We start from the raw sequence: 26,482 nt of genomic DNA, 5'->3' as shown, positions 1-26,482 counted from the left end.
CTGTGTAGGACCCAAGAAAGAAGTGTGTCTCTTTTTCCAGTATACAACCATTTGCTGAACAGGCCCAAAAGGGAGGGGGGGGGGGGAAAGGCTTTGCAAACTTCCAGCATCAGCAAAGAATCTGGAAAAAGTAGCCTGGAGAGCCAGAAAAGAGGAATTTTCTGGGAGAAGCCCTATGAGAATGTCTGGGCCAGGCACAAAAATCTGGGACTGAAGACTTTGGCAGAAGAAGTAAATGGGGTAAGGAAAATAGAAGGAAAGGAGAGGAGTTACATGAGAAGGTGGGAAGAACAGACAGATCCAATATATATTGCAAATGAAATGTCACGGGTTGTATCTGTGCCTTTAACCTCTTAGTTTATTCCTCCAACAGCAAAGACAGAAGAGATATTCTCTTCCTCTGCTTTAGAAATATCCGTATTACTTCCCACCAACTGAGAGAAAACATGAGAAAAAAAAAAGTGGAAGTGAGGTCTCGCAGTCAGAAATTCCCCCAAAATAATAGCAGCAGTGGCACTAAGGGACCCCCTGTAGAGCAAGCAGTGGTCTCTTCATTTCAAAGAGACCTTAACTGGGCCATGCTCTTTTTTCTTTCACCTGGTGCAATACATTCAGCCTGGAAACCAGATCAAAGCCAAGCCTGCCACAGGAGATTTGACCACGGAGGTATTCCCTCATGGCACAAGCCAGTAAAAAATGAAAGATAGGATGGAGGGGAAGCAGTGACTTTCAGATAGCAGTCTCTTGCCCTAAGTGTTAGAGTGAACAGGTATATGTGATGGCAGTAATAGTTTTAAGCTTAACAGTAAGGAATCTTTTCCTTATGATCACAAAAGATGAGGCATCTAAATGTTTTTGTATGTATTTTAATGGTGCCTATCACTGTATTGTACACCAACTATGCACTGTGTTGTACACAGGCTATATAGCTATGATAAGACTTGCGCTTTCTTGGGTTTTGACTGCTTAAAGCAACATAACAAAAGACTTGTTTCTTGTATTACAGTTTTACACTGGACATTTTTCTGAGTAGAACTGCCAAAATATATTGAGCTTAAACATTAACACTCTAAATATTCCATATAAAGCACTTAGAAAGAGTGGCTGAATGGGGTGATGAGTTCTTTCTAGTAAAAAAGCTGTGAACCTAAGTCATCAAACTTAAGAAAGTTGAAATCTAAGAGTGATGGTATGAAAAGATCATATCCACAATATGTATAACGTAATGCTCTTTCATCGATCAACTGCATTATCCGAAGGTTATAAATAAAACAGTGCCTCTACACCATCTCTCTCTCCAGGCTTAATTCACTGCTGCATGCATAGCTCTTCAGGAATATAGCAATACTCACTATGGAAGTAAATGATATTTCTGTTTCTCCATGTAAACCTGATGGGTCATGACTTCCTTTCAGTTCATTTCCCTGCAAATCTTTTTCTTTTTTCCTCCTCACTGGTATTTAATTTGCTTAACAGCACCTTTTTTTTCGTACTATTTTAATTTCACTTCGTAACTGTTATAGTCCTCCAGTCACTTCATGAAAGAGTCATTTGGCTTCACAGCAAGGCCTTGTGTAGCTGCTTGTTGATTTTATTTTTGTTTAGTAGGTTCTGTTCATCAGAATTATTGTCAACAAGTTTTTCTCATCTTCTCTCCTGCCAAGTCCTGTCCAGAAAAGCTCAAGCCTAAAGGAGCCTTGCTCTTCCCCCCTGGAGCATGGGCATGGGATGGTCACCATACGCTCTTCTGAATATTTACCTTATTCATCCAGCTTTCATTAAACCAAGCTAATATTTGCCTTGAATGTCATTAGTTATATTTCTGCTTTTTATATTATTTGCCTTCTCTATTCTTGATATTTGCCTATCCATTTTTTTGGTAATGTTTTTCATAATCTGTGTTTTCTCTGCTGTTCCCCCATGGCTGTTTTCTCACCTGCTTGTTTGCTGAATCTGAACAAGCCTGCCTGACGGTGGAAGAGAAGGAGATCTGTGCTATATACCCTATTGCAGAAGAAACAGACTGTTCTTCTGTTACTGGTTTTATTCTTAGCAAAAAGTGAGTTCTGATAAAAAGAAAAATTCTCTTGAACAGCGTCTAAATTCTATTTGAAAATTCAAATTTATTGCTCAGAAAAAGGGCAAACTCAGCTATTTAAAAATAGTTTGTGGGCATTCCTTATGGAAAAAGATTTGTTTCTCTGTGGCATAAGGAAAGTATTTTCCATATAGGATTACTATAAGGGGACTGGTTTCTCACCTCATGGGGCACAGCCTTTAGGTGAATGGACAGTAAATTTCATACCTTCAGACTGCCTTTGCATAGTCTGTCCGCTTGGGTGATAAGCAAGGGCATGGGACTATAACTTTGTCATGTGAGAAGAGCTCTTAACTTCAGATTGAATGATATATGCTTCCAGGGGTATCTTTCTCTGCTGTTTCCAGGGACATTGATCGAAATTAAGCTCTCATTTAAGTCCAAGGATCAGATCTTAAACTGGTGGAAATAAGTGCATGTCAGTGGAGACAACCTGTCTACCTGACTTGAAAATCTGGATTCAGGCATTTTGTCAATATTATGCATGGAATCGAGTTATAAACTACCTTAAACCTCATATGCTAGAAGCTGGAGATGGGTGATACTACAGTAACTCCTAACTCACAAAGGCAGTTTGAATAAGTTTTTCCCCCCTTGGCAATTTAATGATGTTTTCAGAAATGCAGCACAAGAAATGCAACAAACAAATGCAACAAAGACCGTGCCCACAGTAGAAAATTAAGATAACTGGCAATAGGCAAAACTAGAAGGACTGCTGAAACATGCTTGTAGCTGTACTGGGAGCTAAATGCAAAGGAGCTAGCCCATTTCCTGGCAAAAGTTTTGGTTTTGTTTCTTCAGCGCATTCCTTGCAGCATTTCTGCACTGCGTATGAATTTACGATGCAAATATTTTTATTTGCATGCTCCATCTGTCTTTGTATGCATCAAGTTTAGTTTTGCTTTTCATTAGATCAGGAAAGACTGTAATGAAGGATGAGACAACTTGAATGACCATGACCTTCTGTTACGATTCCTCTGTAAAATATCTAGGTACTTTCGGTGCAACTGTCACAAAAGTTAACATAATTTTATTGAATCTACATCACATTCTCTGCTTAAACTTTTGAAAACAAACTAACTAACTGGAATTATGTTAGAGTGGCTATTCTGAATCAGTCCAAAAGTTCATCTAACCTAGTTCATCTAGATTCTCAGCCAGAGGTTACTTTGGGAAAGCTCAGGAAGGGAGTATATGAAATAAGTATACCTAAAATATTTTTCCATGTGTACTCCTTCCTATCCTCTGGCAATCTACAGGGTACCATTTTCCAGCTAGGAGACTGTGGCTGGACCATCCTGATAAATATACACCAATGATGAATGGGTCTAATTTCTTCTTCAAACTATTTATAATTTGGCTTCCAAAACATTCAGTTGCAAATAGCTGTGGAATTAAGTATGTATTGCGTAGCAGAAAAGATCTTGTTTGTTTGTTTTCAGGCTGCTTCCAAGTAATTTTGAGTCCAAGCATGAGAAAAGCAAGCCTCTCAAACCTCTCAAGTGCCACTTCATTCTTAGGCTTAATCTGCTGCTTTCCTATTGCTAAAGTTTCACATGCGGTTCAGGCACTACCAGAAGTGGTAAAATCTAGACGTAGGGCCTGCATCTATGCTTTAAATACTGCATTTGTTTTGTGCAGCTCAGCGTTGACCATTGCAAATACGCTTGCTGTTGAGAAGTAGAGTCCCCTGTCATGAGGGTAGAGAGAGCCTGTCCTCTGTGTGGATTTCAAGACGGAAATCTTTGGGAGCTTGGCTGTGTATGTGAAAATACTTGCACCGAATGGTGAAAAGCAATTAAAGGTTTCTAACAAGTCATGCTATCCGTTCTGTAAGCACGTAATTCGGTTCTGTAATTCGGTGTTGAATTTTACATTGTTTTTTCCTCTGCCAGTTTTGCTTTCCTTCCTCAGAAATATCTGTTCTGGTAGGAGAAAAAAAAAAAAAAAAAGGTCAGCTCTCCTTAGGGTGCTGTCTGATAGATGGTATAGCTTCTGTGTGTTTAACTCTTGGGAATCTTAGCTAATTCTGAAAAACGAGAGCAAACCTCAGGAAAGACTACATGCAGTGGGTCAGTGATATATTCTTTGTACACAGCCATTTGATTACAGTAACTTCTGTAATAGCGTGTAATAAGACAGAGAATCACAGAATCGTTTAGGTTGGATGGGACCTCTGGAGATCATCTAGTCCAACCTCCCTGCTCAACAAGGGTCCTCTAGAGCATATTGCCCAGGATCACATCCAGACGGCTTTTGAATATCTCCAGCGAAGGAGACTCCACCACCTCTCTGGGCAACCTGTTCCAATGCTCTGTCACCCTCACAGTCAAGAAGTTTCTCCTCAGGTTCAGATGGAACTTCCTGTGGTTGTTTCTGCCCATTGCCTCTTGTCCTGTTGCTGGGCACCACGGAGAAGAGGCTGGCCTCATCCTCTTGACACTCCCCCTTCAGATACTTGTACACGTTGATGAGATCGCCTCTCAATCTTCTCTTCTCCAGGCTGAACAGGCCCAGCTCTTGCAGTCTTTCTTCATAGGAGAGGTGCTCCAGACCTCTAATCATCTCGGTAGCCCTCCGCTGGACTCTCTCCAGGAGTGCCATGTCTCTCTTGTACTGGGGAGCCCAGAACTGGACACAGTACTCCAGGTGAGGCCTCACCAGGGCTGAGTAGAGGGGCAGGATCACCTCCCTCCACCTGCTGGCAACACTCTTCTTAATGCACCCCAGGACACCATTGGCCTTCTTGGCCGCAAGGGCACACTGCTGGCTCATGTTTAACTTGTTGTCCACCAGCACTCCCAGGTCCTTCTCCAGAGAGCTACTTTCCAGCAGGTCAACCCCCAGCCTGTACTGGTGCATGGGATTATTCCTGCCTAGGTGCAGGACCTTGCACTTGCCTTTGTTGAACTTCATGAGGTTCCTCTCCGCCCACCTCTCCAGCCTGTCCAGGTCCCTCTGAATGGCAGCACAGTCTTCTGGTGTGTTAGCCTCTCCCCCCAGTTTAGGATCATCAGCAAACTTGCTGAGGGTGCACTCTGTCCCTTCCTCCAGGTCATGGATGAATATATTGAACAAGACTGGACCCAGGACTGACCCCTGGGGGACACCACTAGCCACAGGCCTCCAACTTGACTCTGCGCCATTCACCACAACCCTCTGAGCTCGGCCAGCCAGCCAGTTCTCAATCCACCTCACCGTCCACTCGTCTAGCCCACACTTCCTGAGCTTACCTAGGAGGATGTGATGGGAGACAGCGTCAAAAGCCTTGCTGAAGTCCAGGTAGACAACATCCACTGCTCTGCCCTCATCTACCCAGCCAGTCATTCCGTCATAGAAGGCTATCAGATTGGTCAAGCATGATTTCCCTTTGGTGAATCCATGCTGACTACTCCTGATCACCTTCTTGTCCTCCAGATGCTTAGTGAGGACCTTCAGGAGGAGCTGTTCCATCACCTTTCCCGGGATGGAGGTGAGGCTGACAGGCCTGTAGTTTCCTGGCTCCTCCTTCTTGCCCTTTTTGAAGACTGGCGTGACATTGGCTTTCTTCCAGTCCTCCGGCACCTCTCCTGATCTCCAGGACCTTTCAAAGATGATGGAGAGTGGCCTAGCGATAACATCCGCCAGCTCCCTCAGCACTCGTGGGTGCATCCCATCGGGGCCCATGGACTTGTGGATGTCAAGTTTGGACAAAAGATCTCTAACCTGATCCTCCTCAACCAAGGGAGAGTCTTTCTCCAGCCTTCCTCTCTTGCCTCCAAGGTCTGGAATTCCTGAGGACTGGCCTTAGTAGTGAAGACGGAAGCAAAGAAGGCATTCAATAACTCTGCCTTCTCTGTATCCTTTGTCACCAGGGCACCTGCCCCATTCAGCAGCGGGCCCACGTTTTCCCTAGTCTTCCTTTTGCTATTGATGTATTTGAAGAAGGCCTTCTTGTTGTCCTTGACATCCCTTGCCAGATTTAATTCCAACTGGGCCTTAGCCTTCCTTGTCGCATCCATAACAAAGAACCCAATTAACAATCCACCAGGAACGGTGATGATGGTCTTTGTGCACTGCTGGCGTGGACTTACATCAGGATTCAGTTTGGCTAGAGGCTACTGCATTTACTGAATATTTTCCCTTAGTGGCCGCAGATGCTGGCTTTGTTCCTTTAAGGGAAGGATGCAACATGAAAACTGAAAGAAAACATGACTGAAGGTTGCTAACAGCAGCAGAGATTGGGTAGGCTCAAGTCAATGTCATTTTACTCGACAAATTACTTTATTACTATAGATTTTTTTTACCTAAACTCCCAATGACTCTAAAAGATGATTGTAGAAATAGATCAGATTTGCTACCAATTAAAAAAAGAAGAAAATCACAGCTACTTGGGTTGACTCAGTTCTGTTTTTTCTGATGCCCTTGAAGTTAGAAACTACTAGCAAGCAGCAGGATGTTCTTTTATATGAAGGTACATGTGCTTACATACTTATCTGAATTGATGTCTTGAAACAGTTCACACAGAGTCAGATATCTAGAATGTTTGAGAAATATCAAGAAGAAAGTGGATAATCAATTGAGATTGTATTTGCAAAGCAGGAATTTATGCAGAGCATCGTCTGCTGCTTCTTCTGGATTCAGGACCTGCTGTGCTGCAGATGTAACTGCCCCTCCAGTGTCGGCACCGTATGTGGCCACTGTAGGGTTATCTCTACACCACTTAATCTACTGGTGCTACTCAGACCTGTCCTTACAATTACCTTGACAAGTTAGGGATGCAGCTGTTTTGCCCCTCAAGACTGCTTCTTTGACCTCCCTTGCCCCGTGCTTGGGGATAGAGTGTTCCCTGCCTCTCTCCTCTCGTCTTTTCCCTGCAGTGGTTCATGCTGCTGTCCGGTGCTAACATCAGGCCTACTCATTCTGCATATTGTATCCTTCCCACTAACAGGTTTTGGCTAGTTCACGTGACCTTCTTGCTGGTTAAAGCGTTCTCAAGGCTGGGTAAATTACAGAAGGTTTTGGTTGCACAATAGTACTGGCTGCTCAACACAGAACTGACTATTTCATTGTGTTGAATAGGAGCTCAGTGTCTGTCATGACAGACACTGCGGCTGACGTAGCATTTCCCAAACCTGTTTCACCCTTTGACAGCTTTAGGGACTCATGCCTTCACGAGGGGAGAAGCCAAAGTTGTTTAATTAGATACAGACAGACAAAGCCTGGTAAAGAAGAGTAACTACTGCTCCATTTTACTTTGGGAGTGCAGGCAAGTCCGATCCTCCCACTGCACAGAAGTCCTGCTGTGGAATCAGGAAGGAAACCTTGAATTAACCAGAAATTTGTCCTTCCCCTTACCTCTTCAAGTTTGTTGTTTTTAGACTGAATATGTCATTACGTTCCCCGAGAAACTCAAGTCCAGCCTTATCTTAGAAAAAAATTAGGGTCCTAAATTCAAAGTGTAAATTAGGAAATGCCAAAACTGAGGCTGCTTCTGGAATTTTAAGACTGAAACAACTGAAAACAGCATCTTAAAATGGGAAATACTGGTCCATTCTACTTGCAGTAATATGGTTCCACGCGAGAGTAACAGTAACGGGATTTACAGAACCAATTTGCAATGATCTATTTTTATGGTAATCAGAAAATCCTGGTAGCTTAATAAATTGTATTTGGCCCTTGGAGTCCATGCAAGGACTAAAACAGCAGGAATGGAGATCTCATCTGGTTCTCATTTTCATGCCTTCTGTTACCTGCCGAAAGGGTTGATATAGCTGCTTTCTCACCTTCACCAGAGACTTGTTATGTCCGTACTCAGCATTGCTCAACTTGAGCTTTATTTAGTTAGGATTCGGGGGAATTTTGTGGCAGCCTGTTTTCCCTTGTTAAATCTTGAGCGCTCTGGTGTTCTCTCAGTCATTTCAGTGTGATTTATTCATATTCATTTTGAGTTTCCTGCAAGGAAAATTAAAAGATGCTCTCACTAACGTGGCCGTTGCCCCCTGGAATTGTGTCCAGTTAACCTTCTCTTTCACTGGGACCTCTAGTACGGCCACATCCAAGAGATACTTGCTTATTTCATTTCCGTTACTCTCTCACAAAACTGTTCCCTCTTCCCATTCTGTGCTTCTGCAGGTAGCAGTCTCTTTGGCCTGCAGAAATACCGCTCGTGTTACCCTTGCATTAAATATTTTTGAAGGCATAGAGTTTAGCAAAGATTTCTAATTCTCTCTTAACAATATGCAAGCTGCTGCTGATTTCACACTACGGAGCTCCTCTTGTTTTAGAAGGTCAGAGTTACACCTTCTGATCCTTAAAGCGCTTTGTTAGAGCTTAAGGCCGCTTTGGCTCTCTGATGATCAGGTTCTTTGGACGTGAGCCCAAAAGAGGGAGCCTCAGGTGCCCTTGCTGCAGGGTGCTGCAGGTTTGCACCTTCCCTCCGAAGCACATAGCCTGGTACAAATATCAAAAGGGGTTGCCTTGGTAACGAAACCTCCAGGCCTCCATTTAATTTCAGGGGAGCAAAAGGTCATATGCCCGGTCAGCAGAGCTGTGCTTCAAGTACTAATGGTGGGGGGAGACTTAGTAAGGCCAGAGGTACTTTTGTTTCTAAATGTAAAGAAAATAGAAAACCATGTGAAAAGTAAATGATTTCCCCGTTGCAGATAATGGCTGAAGCAAGTGCTTTGCTTTCAGGAGGAAAGAGAAGTCCGTTTGCCAGGTAACTAAAACGTCTGCACCTGTTTAATCGTGCTGTTATCACAGGGGATGTTATTACCAGTCTGGCCACAGGGCCCTGCCCTTGTATCCCCAACAGCAAAGGTATGCGACACATCCTCAGGCACCGTCAGCCTAGTGTGGCTCTGGGGACTTCAGTCATAGAAATTGGACCAGAACTTCGGCCGGTTTAAACCCTGCTGCTTCATGAAAAGCACTAAATCTGCCCCACAGTTCAGCACTGCGAGATTACACCTCATCTCCATGAAATGTTTGTCCTGCCTTTTAGTGAGGTATTGTATGTATCTGATAGCAGATGAGATTTTAAAATCCTGCTTCAATTAAACATGGCTGCTTAGAAACAGCGTATTATCGCATAGAGCAAATGCAGAGGCCATGTCAAGGAGAAGAGCCTTGATGGCTGACCAAGGAAGGCACAGGTGGTCGGCTGCGATCTGCTAGCATGACGAAGAGGGTATCTCTTCCTTGTTACAGCATGGGCTGCTGCTTGTTCCCACTTCTGTAGAAAGAGAAAGCAGCAGTCAAGCATGACAGTGGCAAGCACAAGTAGACACTACAACCATATGTGGTTGGTCCATGGGGTTTGAGAGCACTCAGTAAACAGCAGCAGTGTGCAAAAGCAGTGAAAAGCCCAACTCTCTGCCATCCTTTCTGAAGCATTTTACTGCAGTCCTGTTCTGGTCCATACTGTTCTTCAGAGGAGAATTAGCAAGAAGTGATTTGGAGTCCATAACTAAGCTGTAGTATACGAACAATTGGCAAACACTAGAGGAGAAAGGTTATAAAAGTGAGTGCTCTGCATGTCTCTTCTCAGTCTGCTGACCGAGACCTATCTGGCTGGGTGAACTAGTTGAACTAGAGCGCTACACTGGCATCACACTTCATTTATTGTCCCCCAAAGGCCAGATAGCTTGTGTCTGTCTCCCTGCCAGGATCAGAGGAGAAATAGGAGAGGAGGAAAGGACAGACTGACTTGGAGCTGTCTGTGCTTTGGCCACCAACTTGATATCAACGTAGCTGTCAGCCCTTTGGCTCTGATGCCTTATGCTGTACGTTGTCCTGCTGAACAAAAAAGTGAGTGTGCCTACTATTTAGCCGGCTACTGTTCATCTGATACCATTTCTGCTGAAGAGTCTTTTCCCTGCCCCTAATTTTATGACTCTCCCTGTGGATTGCCAACTATACACAGAGATTTTGAAGGAGACAAACAAACTGGTACTGCTCAAGAGCAGCCAGTTAAGTTGTGAATAATAGTCTGTGCTTAACAAAGTCTTCAACAAATAGGATGTTGTTTGCCGTCCACCGACTCTGTCATCATCACTTCTGGGAGTTGGAGGGATTTATTGAATCTGGGCAGAGCATTTTTATTCAAAAATGTTTTGCTATGAAGTTGACATTTTGGTAGGTCATGTTATCCCTGAGGGCCAAGTGATGAGATGAGAGATGGTTCTGATGAGAGAGCAGGCAGAGAGTATCTGTCAGTGCTAACTCTTGTACAGGTGACTGCATATTCATTCTCTGGACAGTGGCTCTTGACTCGGTTCTGACACTTAAAATGGACACCCAGAAAGTCCTGAGACAGAATGGCAGGCATAACCACTTTAGATACAGCGCAAAGATGATGGGAAGAAGCCTATACCTTATTGTGTTACTCTCATTTTAGAGCCAATTAGAAGAAAAAAGGATCAAGTATTCCTGCTTACTCAAAACCCTGCTTTCCTGCCCTGCCAGCTGCTCTGCCTCCCTTCCTTCTTGATATAGTCATGATGGAAGAAGCAAATTCACCCCACAGGGGAATGCGTCTAGGTGGCTTGTTGTGGTCGTGAGGATCAGACGAAGCTTTGCTGGTTCTCAGCTCTCCTGTAAATGGAAATAATAAGCCTGTATGATCCCTTCTCTCACTGTGACATTGTGGCTTCTAGCTGTTTTGTTCTTGACTGCCTTTGCAACTAGGACAGTCCTGGCTGTAAGGGTAGGTTACGCGCTTTCCTCTGCAGACACTGTGATGGTTATCAGGAATGCTGCACATGAAGACCTTCCTCACACGAAACAGATGTGCCTTAGAGGAACTCACCCCATTTGAATGGGTACAGGACTGTCAGTAGCAATGTGAAAACTGACACCCCAGATACTTTCATAGAGTCTTTGTAACCTCTCCATGTCAGCACAGGAATGGAAAGAAGCATCAGAATAACTGTGAATTAGGCTCACTTAATTGGGAAATGAAAACCTGTTTGTACAGAGCAGTGTTTCAGATCACCAAGGTCTGCAAAACCATGGCATATCCTCGTAATCAGGTTAAGGTTAAATGGGAGATGTGTAAGAAACCTCTTCCTGGAGGTGATCATTATTTGTAATCCCTTATGTGCTGTTGTCAAAACAGCCCTATTAGGGAGCTAGCATAAGGAAGAAGGGACGTTTTCTGCTACTTTGATACTTTGAACTACAGGCAGTGCTGCTGCATTTTGGGCCTGAGAGACCTCTGCAAGGGCAGCTGGATGCTTTATTGTTTCTTGTAGGTTTTACTTTGGAAATTCCAGATAAATGTACTGACTTCTGATTACCATTTTCTTTCATTTGTAAAAACAAGGCATGTGTGAGTACAAACAGTCTGCCTAGTTCTCACAAAGCAGTATCAGCACTATTTTAATTCACAGTCACAAGGTTGTTTCCCCCCCCTCCCGTTTTTAATGAGACAAGCTTATATAGCACAAAATTATACTTGGAAAGCATTTTAATTCAGCTTGATTGGCGTATCATGAAGATCTTAACCTTATATGTAGACAGAATTGGAAGCAAGAATTATCCTGTAGCATTATCTTTTAATGACTGTTTCTATTTTTGTCCTGAATTCATTTGTTTAGAATAATAGCTAAAATCTTATGCGGGTAAATGGAAAAAGCATCACTGATGGTTCAGTTAACAGACAAAGGGATAAATACATTTAATTTTATGGAAGGTTTGTTAGATGAATTTTGTTTAATGCCAAGTCAACAATTTGTTTTTAGCTAGGAAAAATTAAGCAAGATTGGATGGCTAACAAGTTGCCAACAGACTAAAATGAACCATTGACAGGATAGATGAGTTCACACCAAACAAAGAACCAAGGTCACCGTTAAGTATCTTGATTATCTCAAGATATCTCAAGATAATCAGTTATTCGTCTTCTGAGGTATTCTTCTGCTTTCCAGAGATTTACATTTTTAAAGAGGAGAGCAAATTAGGCTGAATATCCATGGCAATAAGGTGAAGAAGCAGAACCATTCTCTTTTTCTACAGGATACATTGGAAAGAATGTTTCTGTGTTGCACGTGAAATATGTATACACTTAGGAACATTGCATTTTTCTTGGATTTCAGTATATTTACAGTTGCCTGTTTTCTTTTTTCTCTGCAAATAGCTCTACATCTGATATATGAAATTCGAGCAGTCTTTAATTAGATTTTGGAAACTACAGATTCTGGAAACTACAAGGTAAGATCTATCTTCTAGTGCTTATGGTGCATTTGCATTGTCTCATAAAACAGGCACTGCTTTCAGGTGCTGTCTGTATGTGTAGCTATAATAAGATCTTCTGTTTGAATTTTCATTGGTCAGGTATATTATTTGATGTTCTGAAGATGGGCTGCAAAGATTAATTTCTTACCGTCTCCCGCATCTCACACTGAGATCCATTTTTTATTATTTTTCCAGCTCAATCTTCAGGTTATTTGATAATGCGGCTGCTGGTATTCACTCTATGAAACCAATTGTTTTATGAAGGTAAGTGCCATGAGGCCCTGTGCTGGCTGTTTTTATAATGACAGTTTTCCTGTGAAAATAGCAGCACACTTATACTCAGGTTCATAAATGCGTGCTATTCAGAGCTTTATACTATACAGTCATTTGCAAAGAAAAAACAAAACCCAGACAAAGCTCTTCACAGAGCAGTGGGTAGATAGAGCTCATTCGTGTAATGATATCACTTTGAAATGGATGCTACTGAAAAATGCATGGTGTGTAAGTAGCTGCCATTTCCAAATGTCATAGAATTCTTTGCCCTGAGAGAGGGACAGCAAAGCCTAGATCAGGTTAACTTTAAATTTAATATGGTTTGCTCTCTTGGTATATCTAGGCTTAAGAGTTAAGGGAAACAGAACAGATACTGATTCTGTAAGTCAGTTTTCTATTGATCTTGCAAGACTGTTAATGATCTGTGCACATTGTTTAGTATACATTTGCATATTTTTCAGCCTGGCATCTTTTAAGTATGCATCTTTTAGTATGTCTTATTTTTCTCAATAGATTAAAGAACGGCTATTGAACCAATGGGGTCACTGAATTTCATCTAAAATGCATTGATTTACCTTTTTGTTTCAAATCAAGAAATGGGTCAGATTTAAGACAGGAGGTATATTTTGTGAAAACAGAAGGAGATATATATAAGGCTGACCTGGCATGTCAAGAATAGGGGTAGGACTAGGGTGGGTCTCAGAATGAAAACGTGGGATCAAAGGAGGAGACAGAAATTAAGTGAACCCTCTAAGTCACCCTTGTAACTTAGTCTTTACACAAGTCCTGAAATCCATTGAAGATTCATTTTTTCCCTCATTAAAACATAAAACCTTCATCCTTTTATCCACTTGAACACAAAACTATTTATAAGTCAACTGGAGCTGGGCAGAGTTGAATCTTTCTACTAATTTCTGCAGTAAATCACCAAAATGGGTCTCATGACTTTTTTGTCTGTGGAATGCAGATGTTTTAACAGATATTGCAGATATGCTCCCATGATTAACATATTAATTAAAGATGTACCACTTTCTCTCTGCCTTAGCATTCTCAGCAAACTAATAAAAAGTATCAGTGATGCATAATTTTAGATAGATGTAGATATAAAGGTACAGATACAGCTACAAGTGCATGTAATAATCATATGAGAAATTTCCATTACGTAAGGAAGTTATGCATCTCTCCTAGCCTCTGCATAACAGAGGCCCTAGTCTTAATGATTTATCCCGTTCCTAGAGATTTCCAAAGGATGTTAAAGGCAAACTGAACAAAGTATTCATCTTAATTTATCAGTACCAGAAGTCAATGTTATGTGATGTGTGGGCTTGGACAGAGTACTAGTTCCTTTAATCAAGGGTTATGTTGAGCTGTATTTCCCCTTGAGGAACGCTAGGAGAGATGCCAGGTGTTTCCGAATCTGTTTTGTGCTCAAGTGAGGCACTGCAGATTGCTAGGTGACTGCAATGGCCCTTCCTCAACAGGCAGCCTGAGGAGCTAGTCCTCAGTGCCTCTTCATTCCTTCACCTTGAGTCATTTCTGGCTGGACTGAAGAAGAAATGAGAACTCCTAGTTTACCTGAGCTGTTGAAATGTATGTTGTACTTGCCTTATTTGAGGAAGAGTTTCCAAGGTGGCAAACGTACTTAGAGATCTACCCAGCCATTCTCCTTGAGAAATTTCTCACAGTAATATTTGAAGAGATGCTTTTTACTTGGAATAGATAAAATCCGGTGTTTGGATTGATTAGGCTGTGCAGAAACAGAATCCTACATTTAGACTGAATGCACTTTAATGGGATATTTTATTGATGGGTGGGTCTTCTCTTTTAAATAAAAGAAGGGTCCGTGGAATGGATTTTCACAGATCCACCTATTAAGGAGAGGTTTTTCCTCCTCCATTTTACCAAAAGGCACATATGCTTCTCAATACTTGCATAATCCTCTCTACCTCTCAGTATTTAATTTGCATTCCTGATTTCTGCATATGCCCTACTGCCCCGTTATCCCCTCAGTCAGGTGTGCTTTGGCCAACAGGACGTGAAGGGAGACTAGATGTGGAATGGCTATTATCCTGAAACGTGATTGGGATGAGGTCTCTGACCCAACATGGAAAATGACCTCCAAAACAAATGTCATTTTGATAACATAATGCATATTTATAGTATGCTGCACTTGGAAGTCTTGCTCAGGATCAGAGTGCCAATTTGCAAGCACACAGGCATTGCAATCTATATTGTTTGCAGACAAAGATATGGGAAAGAAGAGAGAAATGAAATGTCTTTTTCTCTTCATGAGCAAAAACAGAAGAAAAACCCTGTTCTCCTGAATCCCAGCACCGTGTTCTTCCCCCACACATCCCCCTTCAACTTGCTCTGCTGGAATCAGTTCCCTTGAAATATGCCAGGTGTCATAAATTTTAGGTCTGACTGACTTTCTGCTCATCCCCTCTCTCCTTTTTTGGGCTCCCCAAGGCACACAGGCCATAGATTAATTGCTTCACCTTGCACAATGGGAAAGTGCACAAGATTGCCAAGCACCAAAAGTTTCAGCAGCTCGCTAGATTCACTCAGTTCCTGCTCAGTGCCAATGTCACTGACCCTAGGGATTTTCTGCTTGTTCTGTAATTCTCTTTAACTCTATGGGGTAGTGTGGGACAGCATTCAGCTTCTTTTGTTAGCCTTTGATGCTTGAATCAGATATTTTAAAGTTATGCAGAAACTTGAAATGTTTTGATGACTCGGAAAGAAAGTATGATGAGTAAAGAGAGTAGGATGAGCAGTTAAGTGTAACAAACCCTCTCCTGTGACAGAGGACCTTTTCAGTTTGCCCAGCCAGGAGCTGCAATTCAAGCAGCACAACAAATTAATATTTCATTGATAGCTTCTCTGTTCTGGGGGTTTATTAACTAAAAACTGTTGTGCATGTCTACAGGAAAACAAGTATGTTTTCATCGAATGGCTGACAGCTTGCAGAGTTGATGTTGGAGGCAGGAAATTGAAACCTAAACACTGTGGTACAGTCATCCCACTCCTGGGAGGAAAGTGTATGCGAAAGAAAACTCGAGTAGCCTTAACCTAAACTAATGACATTTCAGACTAGATTGGAAAAATGCACTGCAGGAAACACTTAGAAGTGGTACTAGTCAGCAGCTTCCCCTGAAGAGAAACAGGGCCCAAGAAAAATGTTGCTTTTTTTTTTTTTTTAACCTAGTAGAGCCATTTTGCCTCCAGTATTTTGAATTTGACAAGTTTTGGTTGAATCCAGTGTAGGACTGCAAATTCTGGCTCTGCTTGAATGCTCTGGCAGCTGGAGTGCTGCGGGGTTAAGAGATGGGCTTTCAGGATGCTCTGCTCCAGGGCAGAGCAGCCCTTTCAACCTCCCTAGTTTCAGGAAAGAACTACCAGTTCTGGCAGATCTTTGGCCCAAGGCTGAGGATCACAATGTTTCCAGGTTTTCTGACTTGGGAGAGTTCAGCAGTGTCAGTACTACTAATTGGCTGCTAGAGAGCGGGGACTCTGAGAGCCCTAAGAAGCAGCTGTATGGGGCCCCTCTCTCTGGGTGGCTGCTCAGTACACTCTCCAATTTTCTCTTCTGTTTCACAGGCTGCAGGCCTGGGGGAACTGGTTCTTTTCTGAAATACTGCATGTTGTTTCCTGCAGAGGGGAAAAAAACCTTTGCTCTTCTAACTTTCTGAAGAGTTTTTATTTTCTTTTTTGCTCTCCGGTCTTCTTCTCTTCCTAGTTAGACTGTATACTTTTATGGCTTGGAATTTTTTGATTTTTAACTTTAACTAAATCCGTGCTACTATCAAGAAAGTAAAAATGTGGTAGCTGATCACAGGTGTCAGCTGGTTGATATGACAGTGGGATATGGCAAAAGCAAGGGCAATTTCTAACTCACTGCAAATCACTGAGAATTAACCACCTGGCTAGCATTTGACCCTTCGAAAATGTTGTCTTCAGTCTCCTTAGACCGTCTTACTGAAAGAGTAACAAATCAGGAGTGCAAGCACGTTCAGGTTCTTTGCTGTTAGTGGATGATGAATAAGGTGTCAGGTGAGGTTGTTTACTTGGAATGCAAAATGGAAGAAAGCTACCCTGTACAAAGGAGACGGTCCTTCAGGGGAAATGCTGTTGCTGAAGGAGCACAAAGCTGTAGTTAACTCTTTGCAAAATATTATTTCAGTTAGACGGCTTTGACAGAAGGGTCTAGATTTACAACAGAGAATATAAAAACATACCAGATACTAGTAATGGATAAACACCTATGCGGAAAAAAAAAAAATCTATGAACAATTGTTTACTTGTTTGTATATCTTTCCTCCATTACAATGCCTAGTGTGTGTCTACCATGAGCAGACTTTCTATAGCTGTTATTTCCTTGGGCTGAGACACGCTGAATCCCACATACTATATTGGTAATAGGAAGCGATCAAGGAGGTATTTAATATGCTGCAGGGAGAAGTTTGCTAATGCAGGATTTTTCTTCTGCTAAAGCTGGATTGAAACAACTTTCATCTCAGAATTAGAGCTGACCTGTCTCCTCACAGAGAAAGTGAAACCGCGAGCTCCCTGTGGATTAAACCTACAGAGAGCTGTACAGTCTCGATGCTTTGCTATATTACCCCCTTCTCAAAGTTCAGTCTGGTGACTGACTAGATGCCGTCTAACTAAAAGTGCAGCCCAACTGAAATAAACGTAAAAGAATTTCTTTGCCCTTTCCAGAAGCTTCTTGTTTTCCTTGGACACAGCAGTAGTTTTCATTTCCTACTTTGATGATTATATTGAGCTGCGTTGTATTTCCTCTTAAAAACAAATAATGGGTTCTCCCTTTGCCGATTGTGTATCCAATTAAAGAATAGATGATTCCTATTAAAGAATAGGTGATTATTCACGTACTAAAATTATTTTCTGATTAGTTGGTGGGATCATTTGTATTTTGCTAGACCCTTTGTGTGCACTGAGAATTAAGTCTCACATTTGCTGGGCACTATCTTTAATATCTTTAACATTTACTATCACCAGGATAATTTCAGAGAGCTGTGACTGACGGTTGAAAGTTGCTGAGCCGATTAGTTGGAGCATTAACGTATTGCCATCCTTTAGCCCAGCCTTGGCACTAAATCAGAACAATATTACTATTTCATAAGATAAACCTCTAATAGCAAGCATTTTGAATACAGATTGAGTAGGAGAGAAGCGAGAGAAGCAGTCTGGGTCATAAATGGCTCAGCTATCATGAATTGGCCCCGTTTGGGCAGTGGAGGTGTGCTGCATGTTGACGCTGTTCTTTTCGAGAGCTTCTCACTGGGCCAGGAAATATGCCAGGAAAGCAGTTTTCCCAAAGTGTAGGCTGATATTAAAAAACAGGAAGAAAAACTCCTACTTATTCCTCCAAAGTCAGAGCCATGGGAGTTCAAGCTGGCTACTTCTGTTTCCTGGTGAGAAGTTGGTGTTTGGCATGAGGGCTAATGGTGGTTGTAGGTAATTGGGACTGTGTCCCACCAAGGCTCTGCATCTCTGTCCCAGCCCTTCCTCTTTTCTCTTGCTATTCAGTTCCTATGATAGTTGCAGCTTAGCCCAGGCCTGGCTCCTGCATAAACTTTTCCCATATGTTGAAAAGAAATCTTGAGTCACACGTGGCTGCTCACATACACGCAGGCACAGCTTTGGGGGTCCATTCAAATGCTCTGCATAAATACCCAGCTGAGCTGGTGAGGCATTAAACCCATGGTAGTCACTGAGCAGCATGAACTGCTCTGTCACTTGTTCAACTCCATAGTTTTCTTTTCATAGCTGGCACACTTTTGGTCCTCTTTAAATCAGTAATACAAACTCAAAAGGCAGTAGGAATGATAGCGAGCTGCTTCAGCGAATTTCTCCCTTAATAAGCCAGCTGCAAAGTTTCCATTAGTTGTAGACACAAGAGAAGATGTCAAACTTTTTGACCGTTCAAGAGATTATTTGTACCTCATAGGGACCAGTATTATGCTTTACCTAAGCTCAACCAGGCAGAGAGTGAGCAAAAGCTGTGCTACGCTTGTTGCCTGAACCTAACCCTAACAGAAGCAGCTCCAACATATCAGGGCAGCATTGGTCAAAAAAGGCCTATGCAGACTTAAACCTTGTCAAGAAAGATACAATTCTTGCAAGTGTTAAACCCCATCTGAGCAGAGGCAAAAACCTCCTGTGCTTTGTAACTTTTAGAATAAAATAATTTAAATTCCATGGTGCAGGCTAAACAGGAAAGCAATTTTCAGGCAGGCTTTAGCTGTGAAAGAGGCACTCTTTTTACTGCTTTTAATTTAGAGGTTGGGTAACCATAAGAGAGAGGCAGAAAATGTAATATTTTCTCCCTGCAATTTTTCCCCTTTGTAATTGAAATACACATGGCTGTAGCAGATGTTTCCGTAACTGCTAAGCAGGCAAGGGTGGGATTTTCAGAATGATTTAGAGGGACGAGGCCTGTTGAAAGTCACTGGGGAAGACTGCACAAAGAGCACTCTAGGTGCTGAACTAGCAAAATCAAAACTATGATTTTCTTACTGAAAAGGGAGCTAGGCGCGTACCTCTCTTGGTGCCAAACCTTATTAACGATATGCTCAATCTTCAGGTCTCATTCCCACAGAGCTGTTTTTTTTTTTTTTTCTTTCTCCTTATGCATTGTATTTTTAAACCTACTTCTTCTACAGGAGGACTCCTGGGATGAGCAAGGGGAAGCCTATTACTTGAGATTGCACCCAGTAAGGGACTTTGGTAGTTAAAAGTTAACCTGTCAGCCTTCTAGCTTGCTGGGATGAAACCGGATCCTGTACAAGTGCACACAGAGAGTTTGGTGTTTGAGAAGGGACTTTAATTCTAATCCAAGTCAGACAATAAGATTTAAAATGAGGTAGCATGAATTTTGTGAATCTGTTCCCGACTAAAAATTAAAAATAAAAAGCTCCCTTATAGCACCTTTTCCTAGTAGCTATTTTTATTCTTTGTCAAGCTGAATGCTCATTACCTGCTACCCCACTTAGCTGTGTGCTTTTTGCTTTTCCTGACAAACCTGCAGATTTAGAATGAAAACAGTTTGCAGCTGATTAAGGATGGTGTGCCTGGCAATTTCTCGCTAATCTCTCTTATTGTGCCCTTCCGTAAAAATGACAGTCATGGTATAAATCCGAGTTTAAATCAACACCAACAAGTGCTAATCTCTGAAGATGAAAATGTCAAATACCTCCTACTGTGTGCAAGGACTCAAACTGTATGGCGTCAAAGATTAAAGGCTACCTGAATTGTTCACCTTTTTTCGTCCACGCAGTGCTTTGTACTTTCATTTCTATCATTCCTTGTCACTAACCGTTCTCACATAAACAGTGCCTTAATGGTAGGGTTAACAGACTTGACAGTGTCATGAAGAGACTTACAGTGCAACAGTGCCATTTCTTGCCTCTCAGCCGAGTCTCTAGTAGTCTTAGGTCTCACACAGACATAATGTGAGCGCCCTGAGCTCTGGAGTCAGACCTCTTACTTATTCATGGGACCTCTTCTGAGAAATGTTTTAAAAAGCCCTGCAGTGTTAATTGCTTATGTCAGTGCAGCATGTTTAGCACTTTGGGATGATCAGTGCTGGAAATGCAAGAGCCAAAATCAGTGGTAAATTTAGTCTGCTTTGGGACCTTAAACTCAGATTTGAACACTTAAGGTTGGCATCCGTCTTTGCTGTCCAATGCCCACGGATGCTTCTTGCTGATTAACATTAGGATACGCGGTGTTTTTAAGAGTCTCCTCTTTGCTCGAAAGTGCCAGAAGGGAAAAGTAAATAAGTAAACTGTAAGACTGAAAGATCGCCTAGCAATGAGAACATAGTGTGATTCAAGGTAAAAAAAACTTTACCTGCCTACTCTGCATCTGTTCCATCTCTGCAGAAGTATGTGCTCTGGTTTTTAAATTAAAATGAATGGTCAGACCATATTAGCTCATGAAATTGTTTCAGAGAGTGGGATTTCTGCTTTCACTCACATACTTGGTCTTCTGTAAAGTCGAGCTGTTCATGTTCCTAAATGTGCATTTGGAAGCCTGATGCTAGGCAGTGCTTGAAATCTTTTTTTATGATTCAGATTAACAAAGTGATAAGGATTGAAACTCTCATGTAACTATTTTTACAACTCTTAGCAATTTGACATTTTTTATAATGTACATTTCTGAATTTTGCTTTTCATTGCTCTATTTCTGTTGCTAGAACAACAGGCCAAATTATGAAAATCCTTCAGTCTGTTCTCATTCCATCCTTAGATAAAAATGTCACTGATGCTATCTCAGCCCAAGTAAGTGCCAAGGAATACTGTGCCACTAGCATCTGCAGGTATGTCTAAGTGCTCTCTGTTTCTTAGGTTCAGACAGCTGCTGCTGAAACGTGTTCTAGAAGCTCTTAAAAACAAGCAGTAGAGAAGGTGTCGGTGGGAACTACTTAGAGCTGGGGGATCCCTATGATCAAGAGAAACAAATTATTAACAGAGTATTAAGAGGTCAGAGACAGACAACAAAGTCTACAGCTGCGCTAGCTTTGGATGAAAGGCTTCCTAGGAACGGACATCTCCTGAGCTGTCACTGTTTTCACTTAGCCATGGAGCAGAGTGATAGAGGGATGGCTGCTAGAAGAGGGGCACTATATTTCCAAATGAGTGGCTGCAGATACCCCAGGAATGATAGGGTCTGTGGGACTGACCCTTAAGATCCTTTTGTGTATCAGGGAAGGCTCTTTTCAGAGGAGAAACTCTGTTTTCCTGAAGATTTTTTTTTTGTTTCCTAACAAAAACTGCAATAAACTATCATCTTTGAGGAGCTGTGCTTGGATTGTGCATGCTCAAACTAATTTTCTCCTGTAAAAATCTGCTCAGAAAGAGAATATATCTAACAACCATCATCTTTCCACAGCTCTGCATCTGGGAGGGCTGCCACTTTCCTGTCACTTCACACAAAAGCAGCAGTTTCTTTCTGTTTTATGGTAACTTTTGGAAGCCAGGAGCAAATAAACGTTGGAAAAATAACATGGGCTTATGAATAGTAAATTTGCAGCTTTATACCCAAGACAGCTGGTGCCAAATTCTATTCACATAAACAGTCCTGCTGGGGAACACCAGGTATGTGTGAGAGCCTCCTATGGGCCACAGTTTACTTTAAAGATGTTTGTTACTGAATGAAAACACTGCAGAATTGCATCTGTTCTGCCTCCATTGCACAATTAAAATTCTTTTAACCTCAATAGGAGTTGTGTTTGGCTGAGGCTGAAGCAACACCTTCCCTTTTCCTGGGGTGAAGTGATTTAATCCATTTTAATGGGTGAAGCATCTCGCACCACAATATTTGCTTATTGCAACAAAGACGAAATGTAATTCTGGTCACCTCTCTGCAACTTGTGTGGTGACTCTAGTAGGTAGGTTTGGTCTTGTTGTGGCTCCAGGGAACTGCATGATAAACCGACAACTGTTCATCAGTTGGATTTGTCTGTAGTGGCTTAGGGGTATACTGAAAAGGTGCTATATTGAAAAGGTGCTGCCTTCTAGCCTTTATAGATGTGCAGGGGCTGCCTTAGGTGATTAACGGCTGTAGTACTCTTTGTCAGATTTAGAACTGTTTTTAGGTGTCTTACAAAAGCCCTTGTTAGTTATTATATTGAACATTGTAGTCACTAGATATGAAGATGAATATTTACACTAGTGGGCAGCTGCACCAGAAATTCAAGCTCTTGCAAGGAAGCAACATGGAAGGAGGAGGACAGAAGGGAGTGGGGTTCCTTTTGCCATAACAAAGAGAAGTGCTTCTCATTCCGGTGTCCTCTCAGCTTCCTTATTTCCCACAGCAGTTTTTCACCTTGTCCTGTTTGGGCTTCACACATGCTTTCGCCCTGTCTCTCCTATGTGTTTCTCTTCCTTTTTTATGCCGCCTGTCCTTTGTTTTATCCGTCTTTCACTTTTCCCCTTTTCCTTTCTGCTCTGTAGCCCCACTGCATTCTTTCTGCTCCTTGCTTTTCCTTTCCCTCCATTTCTCACGCTCTTTCTCTTTAGCCCCCTTAGCTCACCACTTTTCCTATGTTGCTCCTACTCTCTACATTGTTCTAGGCAACATGCAAGTGGCAATAGGTAGCGTGTAATTGCCCTGCCCATACCTGAATGGGAGCAGAGCTGCAGTCTTTCAAATCCTTCAGGCCTTTGCATCCTTCAGGTACCCCTTGGCTCTCACAGATTGGAGGGCCAGCATGGTTCCTCCTGTGCTAGCTGCTCCAGGTAAAACTGTTGGGCAGGGCAGCTTGGAACAGGAGTTGCAGCTCAGGTTCCTCCTACAAGGAGCCTCCGGGATTATTGTCCCTTTGCAGTGAGGCCCTCATGGTGCAGGAAGGACTCGAGCAGCCACATTCAGATCAGGGCCTCACTTAGGAGCACTATGGTCTCCTGTGCTATTTCATAGAGCAAGTTAGGTCAAGACATATTTACCGGATGTTTTGGGGTTTTTCCACCCAGTGATCCTTGCTCTTATTTGGTCAGAACTAGTGAACTGTATAACAAATGGCGCTGATGCTATCCTGCCAGAGGGATATGTGCCACAGAACATGCCTTAGGAACGAAGGGATAATACACAGTGTTGGAAACTTGTCTACCTTGGGGGAGTTTCTGTAATCTGAAAAGTTCTACTACCATGTTTAGCATTTGCCCAACCCACAGAACTTTGTTATTATCCGTCATGGACTTGTAATGCATCCACTGGCTGTCAGGTCTTCCAGATAGACTTTTCAGAAATCTGTCACCCTTTGGTAAAACGCTTACTTTTAAATCTTTGCCTTCCTTCACTGGGTAGTCACAGCAGATGCTTTAGCTGTGATAGTGGAAAAGCTAAGTTTAAACTTTTTGCAGATCTGCAAAGGGAAACCAGATTTCTATGCAGATTATTTCATGTGTATATTTTCTGACAAAATTGCCTTGCATGAGTCTTGCCTTTTTATTTTATTTTATTTTTAGAATGAGACATCGGTGCAAAGAACTGGGAAGGTCCTACTAGGTTAGCAATTCCAGCCCCTCCTTGCTGAATGCATAACATCGCATAGCCTCTTTCATAAACTTAGCAAGCTACGTCTTAAAAACTGTTTCCCCACTATATGATCAATTGAGAACCTCACTCCTTTAATGTTTGGAAACACTTTTAACTTTCAGTTTAAACATTCCTCGCTGCGGGTCAAGAGTGTCTTAAGTGCCCCTTCCTTTCCAGTGTTTTCCCCTAGATTTACTTTCAGAGCAGTCCTATCCCTTCTCTTCTGTTGCTTTGGTTGAAGAAACCCAGCCTAACTTTGTACCTTTCGGGCTGACTCTCTGTTCCCATGGCTGTCCTCGTTGCTTTTCTCTATACCTGCTGCCATTTCAATCTTTTTTGAATCTGAGGGACCAGAATTGTTCACATGGTTCCAAATATTCTCAGTGCAGCTCGTCAAATGCTTGATAAAAGGGAAGACCTCCTTTTACCTGAATCATTAGATGACTCACAATTACCAATGACTATCAGTAGAAAGATAGTTAGCTGATAGATCTCAGATGCACTTTCACTTTGATCTTGCAGAAAATGCTGATTCTAAGATACAATATCCTGTAGATATGCATGAGTAGCTCCTATGATGTTATAATTATGTCTTTTTTTTTGAGAAGGCATTCTTCCTCCTAGCGTTTGCTTGACTTTACTTTGTACATTCAGTAACAGAAATTCAGATCTGATGTCTTAGCCAAATCCTCTGAAGTTAAGAAAACTACAGTTAGCTCGAGTGCCTGTAGCCCCAATGCCTTCTCTTGTGCTATTGTGAGAGCCAGATCACAGCCCGCTTCTGCCTCCTGCTTTGATTTCCTGGTGACCTTTCGTTTCAGCACTCAGTCCTGTTGAGACTCTCAAGAGGGATGCTACAGAAATGAATGGAATCACTTCCTGAATGGAGAAATGCCAGACCTTAAACAGGCAGCCAGGAGGATAAATGACTCTAAAAATGGTCTGCTCTTGAGGAAAATAAAGCTTGTTTCTCTGCAAAAAACTTATGGGGTGTTTGGAATCCAGTCAGGTATTTCTGGAAGGAGCATATGTGGGGTTTGTATTCCTCATATCTTTCATCTAAACTTGCCGATACTGGACTACCTAATTAAATTAGACATACCTGTTTTATATAAATGCCCACATTTTGTAGGTGAGAGTGCAATGTTTTCAGAAATTACACAGGAAGTCAGTGGCAGACTGGGAGTGAATTCAAGTCTCTTAACTCATACGTTTTAACTGTAGCGCTCACTTCTCTTTGTTGAGGGCATGCTATCATCACACTAGTTCTTCTTTATTAAATCCTATTGGCAGCATAATCACCCATACTTGGGCAGTTTTAAGAAGATGACTAATACATTAATATCAATCGCTGTTCATTTTTAAGACTGTTATCAGACTACTTAATTATTCCTCGGTGGCAATATGCATACACTCAGCCCATGTCTATACAGCAGCATCAAACTGTGAGAGTCAGCTGTTAACCACAGTGATTCAAAATATGATTTTAAAAGTACATAAAAATGAGTGATATTGAACCATCCTCACTGGGCTAATTCAGGAGGTAACAGTACTTGCAAGATAGCAGGAGTGGCAATGAGATGTTAATCAGAGTGGCTGGCATTCACTGAACTGGATGAAGGAGAAAAGAGAAAAATAAACCAAAATTGCCTGGATCCTTTGTGATGGAGAAGACTCTTGTTTCCTAGTGGTACCTTTCAGGGGATTGGTTTCAGAGAATAAGGAAGAGAAGGAGCCAGGCTGTTGCACTGGGACATCAGTGGTATCGCTCAAGCAAACAGCAGAACAGCATCCTTCCATGTGTCTTGGGCTGAGAGCACAAGCCCAAAAGACCCGTTTCCACTAAATGGTTTGGAAACTGATTTACTTAGATCTTCTTAGGAGAACCCATATAAGGGAGATTTGCTGTTTCTAAACCAATCCAGTTAAACTGTTAAAACTTTTTTCTCCTTTTCTTTTTTATTTTTCCCTTGTGTATTCAAGGCCTTAATAGACTGAAGGCAATACTTTCCATTAGTGCTGAACTGCTTTCATCCCTAGAGCTCAAGTGCTTTGCAAGGATGAGTAAGCGTTATCAATCTGATTGAACGGTTACACATACCCAATTACAAAGATTTGGAGCAGTTGCTGGAGAACCTAGTGAATGAAACTCAGGCTGTACTGGCTCAGAGATCGGAGAAAAAGCTTCCTTGATCAGCTTCTATGAGTCCCTCAGACTCTCTCTCTTGGTCACTGGAGCTGTAAGATTGACATGTTCATCTACCAGACTGGGATGGCATTTTAAGGAGGAGCAAAAAGGAGAAAGAGGTAATTATAGAACAATTATTGGACTTTGGGGAAATAACTCCATGTAGTATAGAAACTGAAAATAAATATTTATTCTTTTGACTGACTTGGTTTCCATTACTGGAAAACTCTCCATTTTTGCTTTGAAATTCAGAAAAAGGGGTTCACTTTTTCTCCCAAAAGTGAATGATGTAACTGTTTCAAATTATTTATTTTGTAGGATAAAAGCTAATGAACGGGAGCACTGCTGTTTGTAGAACACCTGAGCACCTGGCATTGATCTGAACTCAGTAAAAAGGGAATGGTTACTGCTACTGACTTAATGATTAAGTTGACTTGTTGAAACAGAGGCAAATACAAACCAGACGGTCAAATCAGTGAAGCAGATAGTGGCATAAAGGCACCGAATACATTTTATTGAATGGTCTGTCTTGGGCAAGAAAAAAAACATCTAGCAATGGAACTGAGGCTGTGTCAGGCTGTATGAGGCCTTATGTTATCAGGATAATAAATATGCCAGGATTTCTTGTGTGAGGTTGAATA

At 41.9% G+C, this 26,482-nt stretch overlaps 1 protein-coding gene across 1 annotated transcript in view; it reads left to right on the top strand.

Moving 5' to 3' along the window:
• Nucleotides 1-12,215: 12,215 nt before the first annotated feature.
• PCSK2 (proprotein convertase subtilisin/kexin type 2) overlaps nucleotides 12,216-26,482 on the top strand; it is a 143,477-nt gene continuing 129,210 nt past the window's right edge. Inside the window, exons 1-2 of the mRNA XM_068940402.1 lie at nucleotides 12,216-12,289; nucleotides 12,509-12,577. Coding sequence (XP_068796503.1) covers nucleotides 12,572-12,577 — 6 coding nt within the window. The 5' untranslated portion in view covers nucleotides 12,216-12,289; nucleotides 12,509-12,571. The remainder of the gene's footprint in view (nucleotides 12,290-12,508; nucleotides 12,578-26,482) is intronic.

This window comes from Struthio camelus, chromosome 3 (assembly GCF_040807025.1).
Source record: "Struthio camelus isolate bStrCam1 chromosome 3, bStrCam1.hap1, whole genome shotgun sequence".
Taxonomy (NCBI): domain Eukaryota; kingdom Metazoa; phylum Chordata; class Aves; order Struthioniformes; family Struthionidae; genus Struthio; species Struthio camelus.
This window is presented reverse-complemented; position numbering and strand designations above follow the sequence as displayed.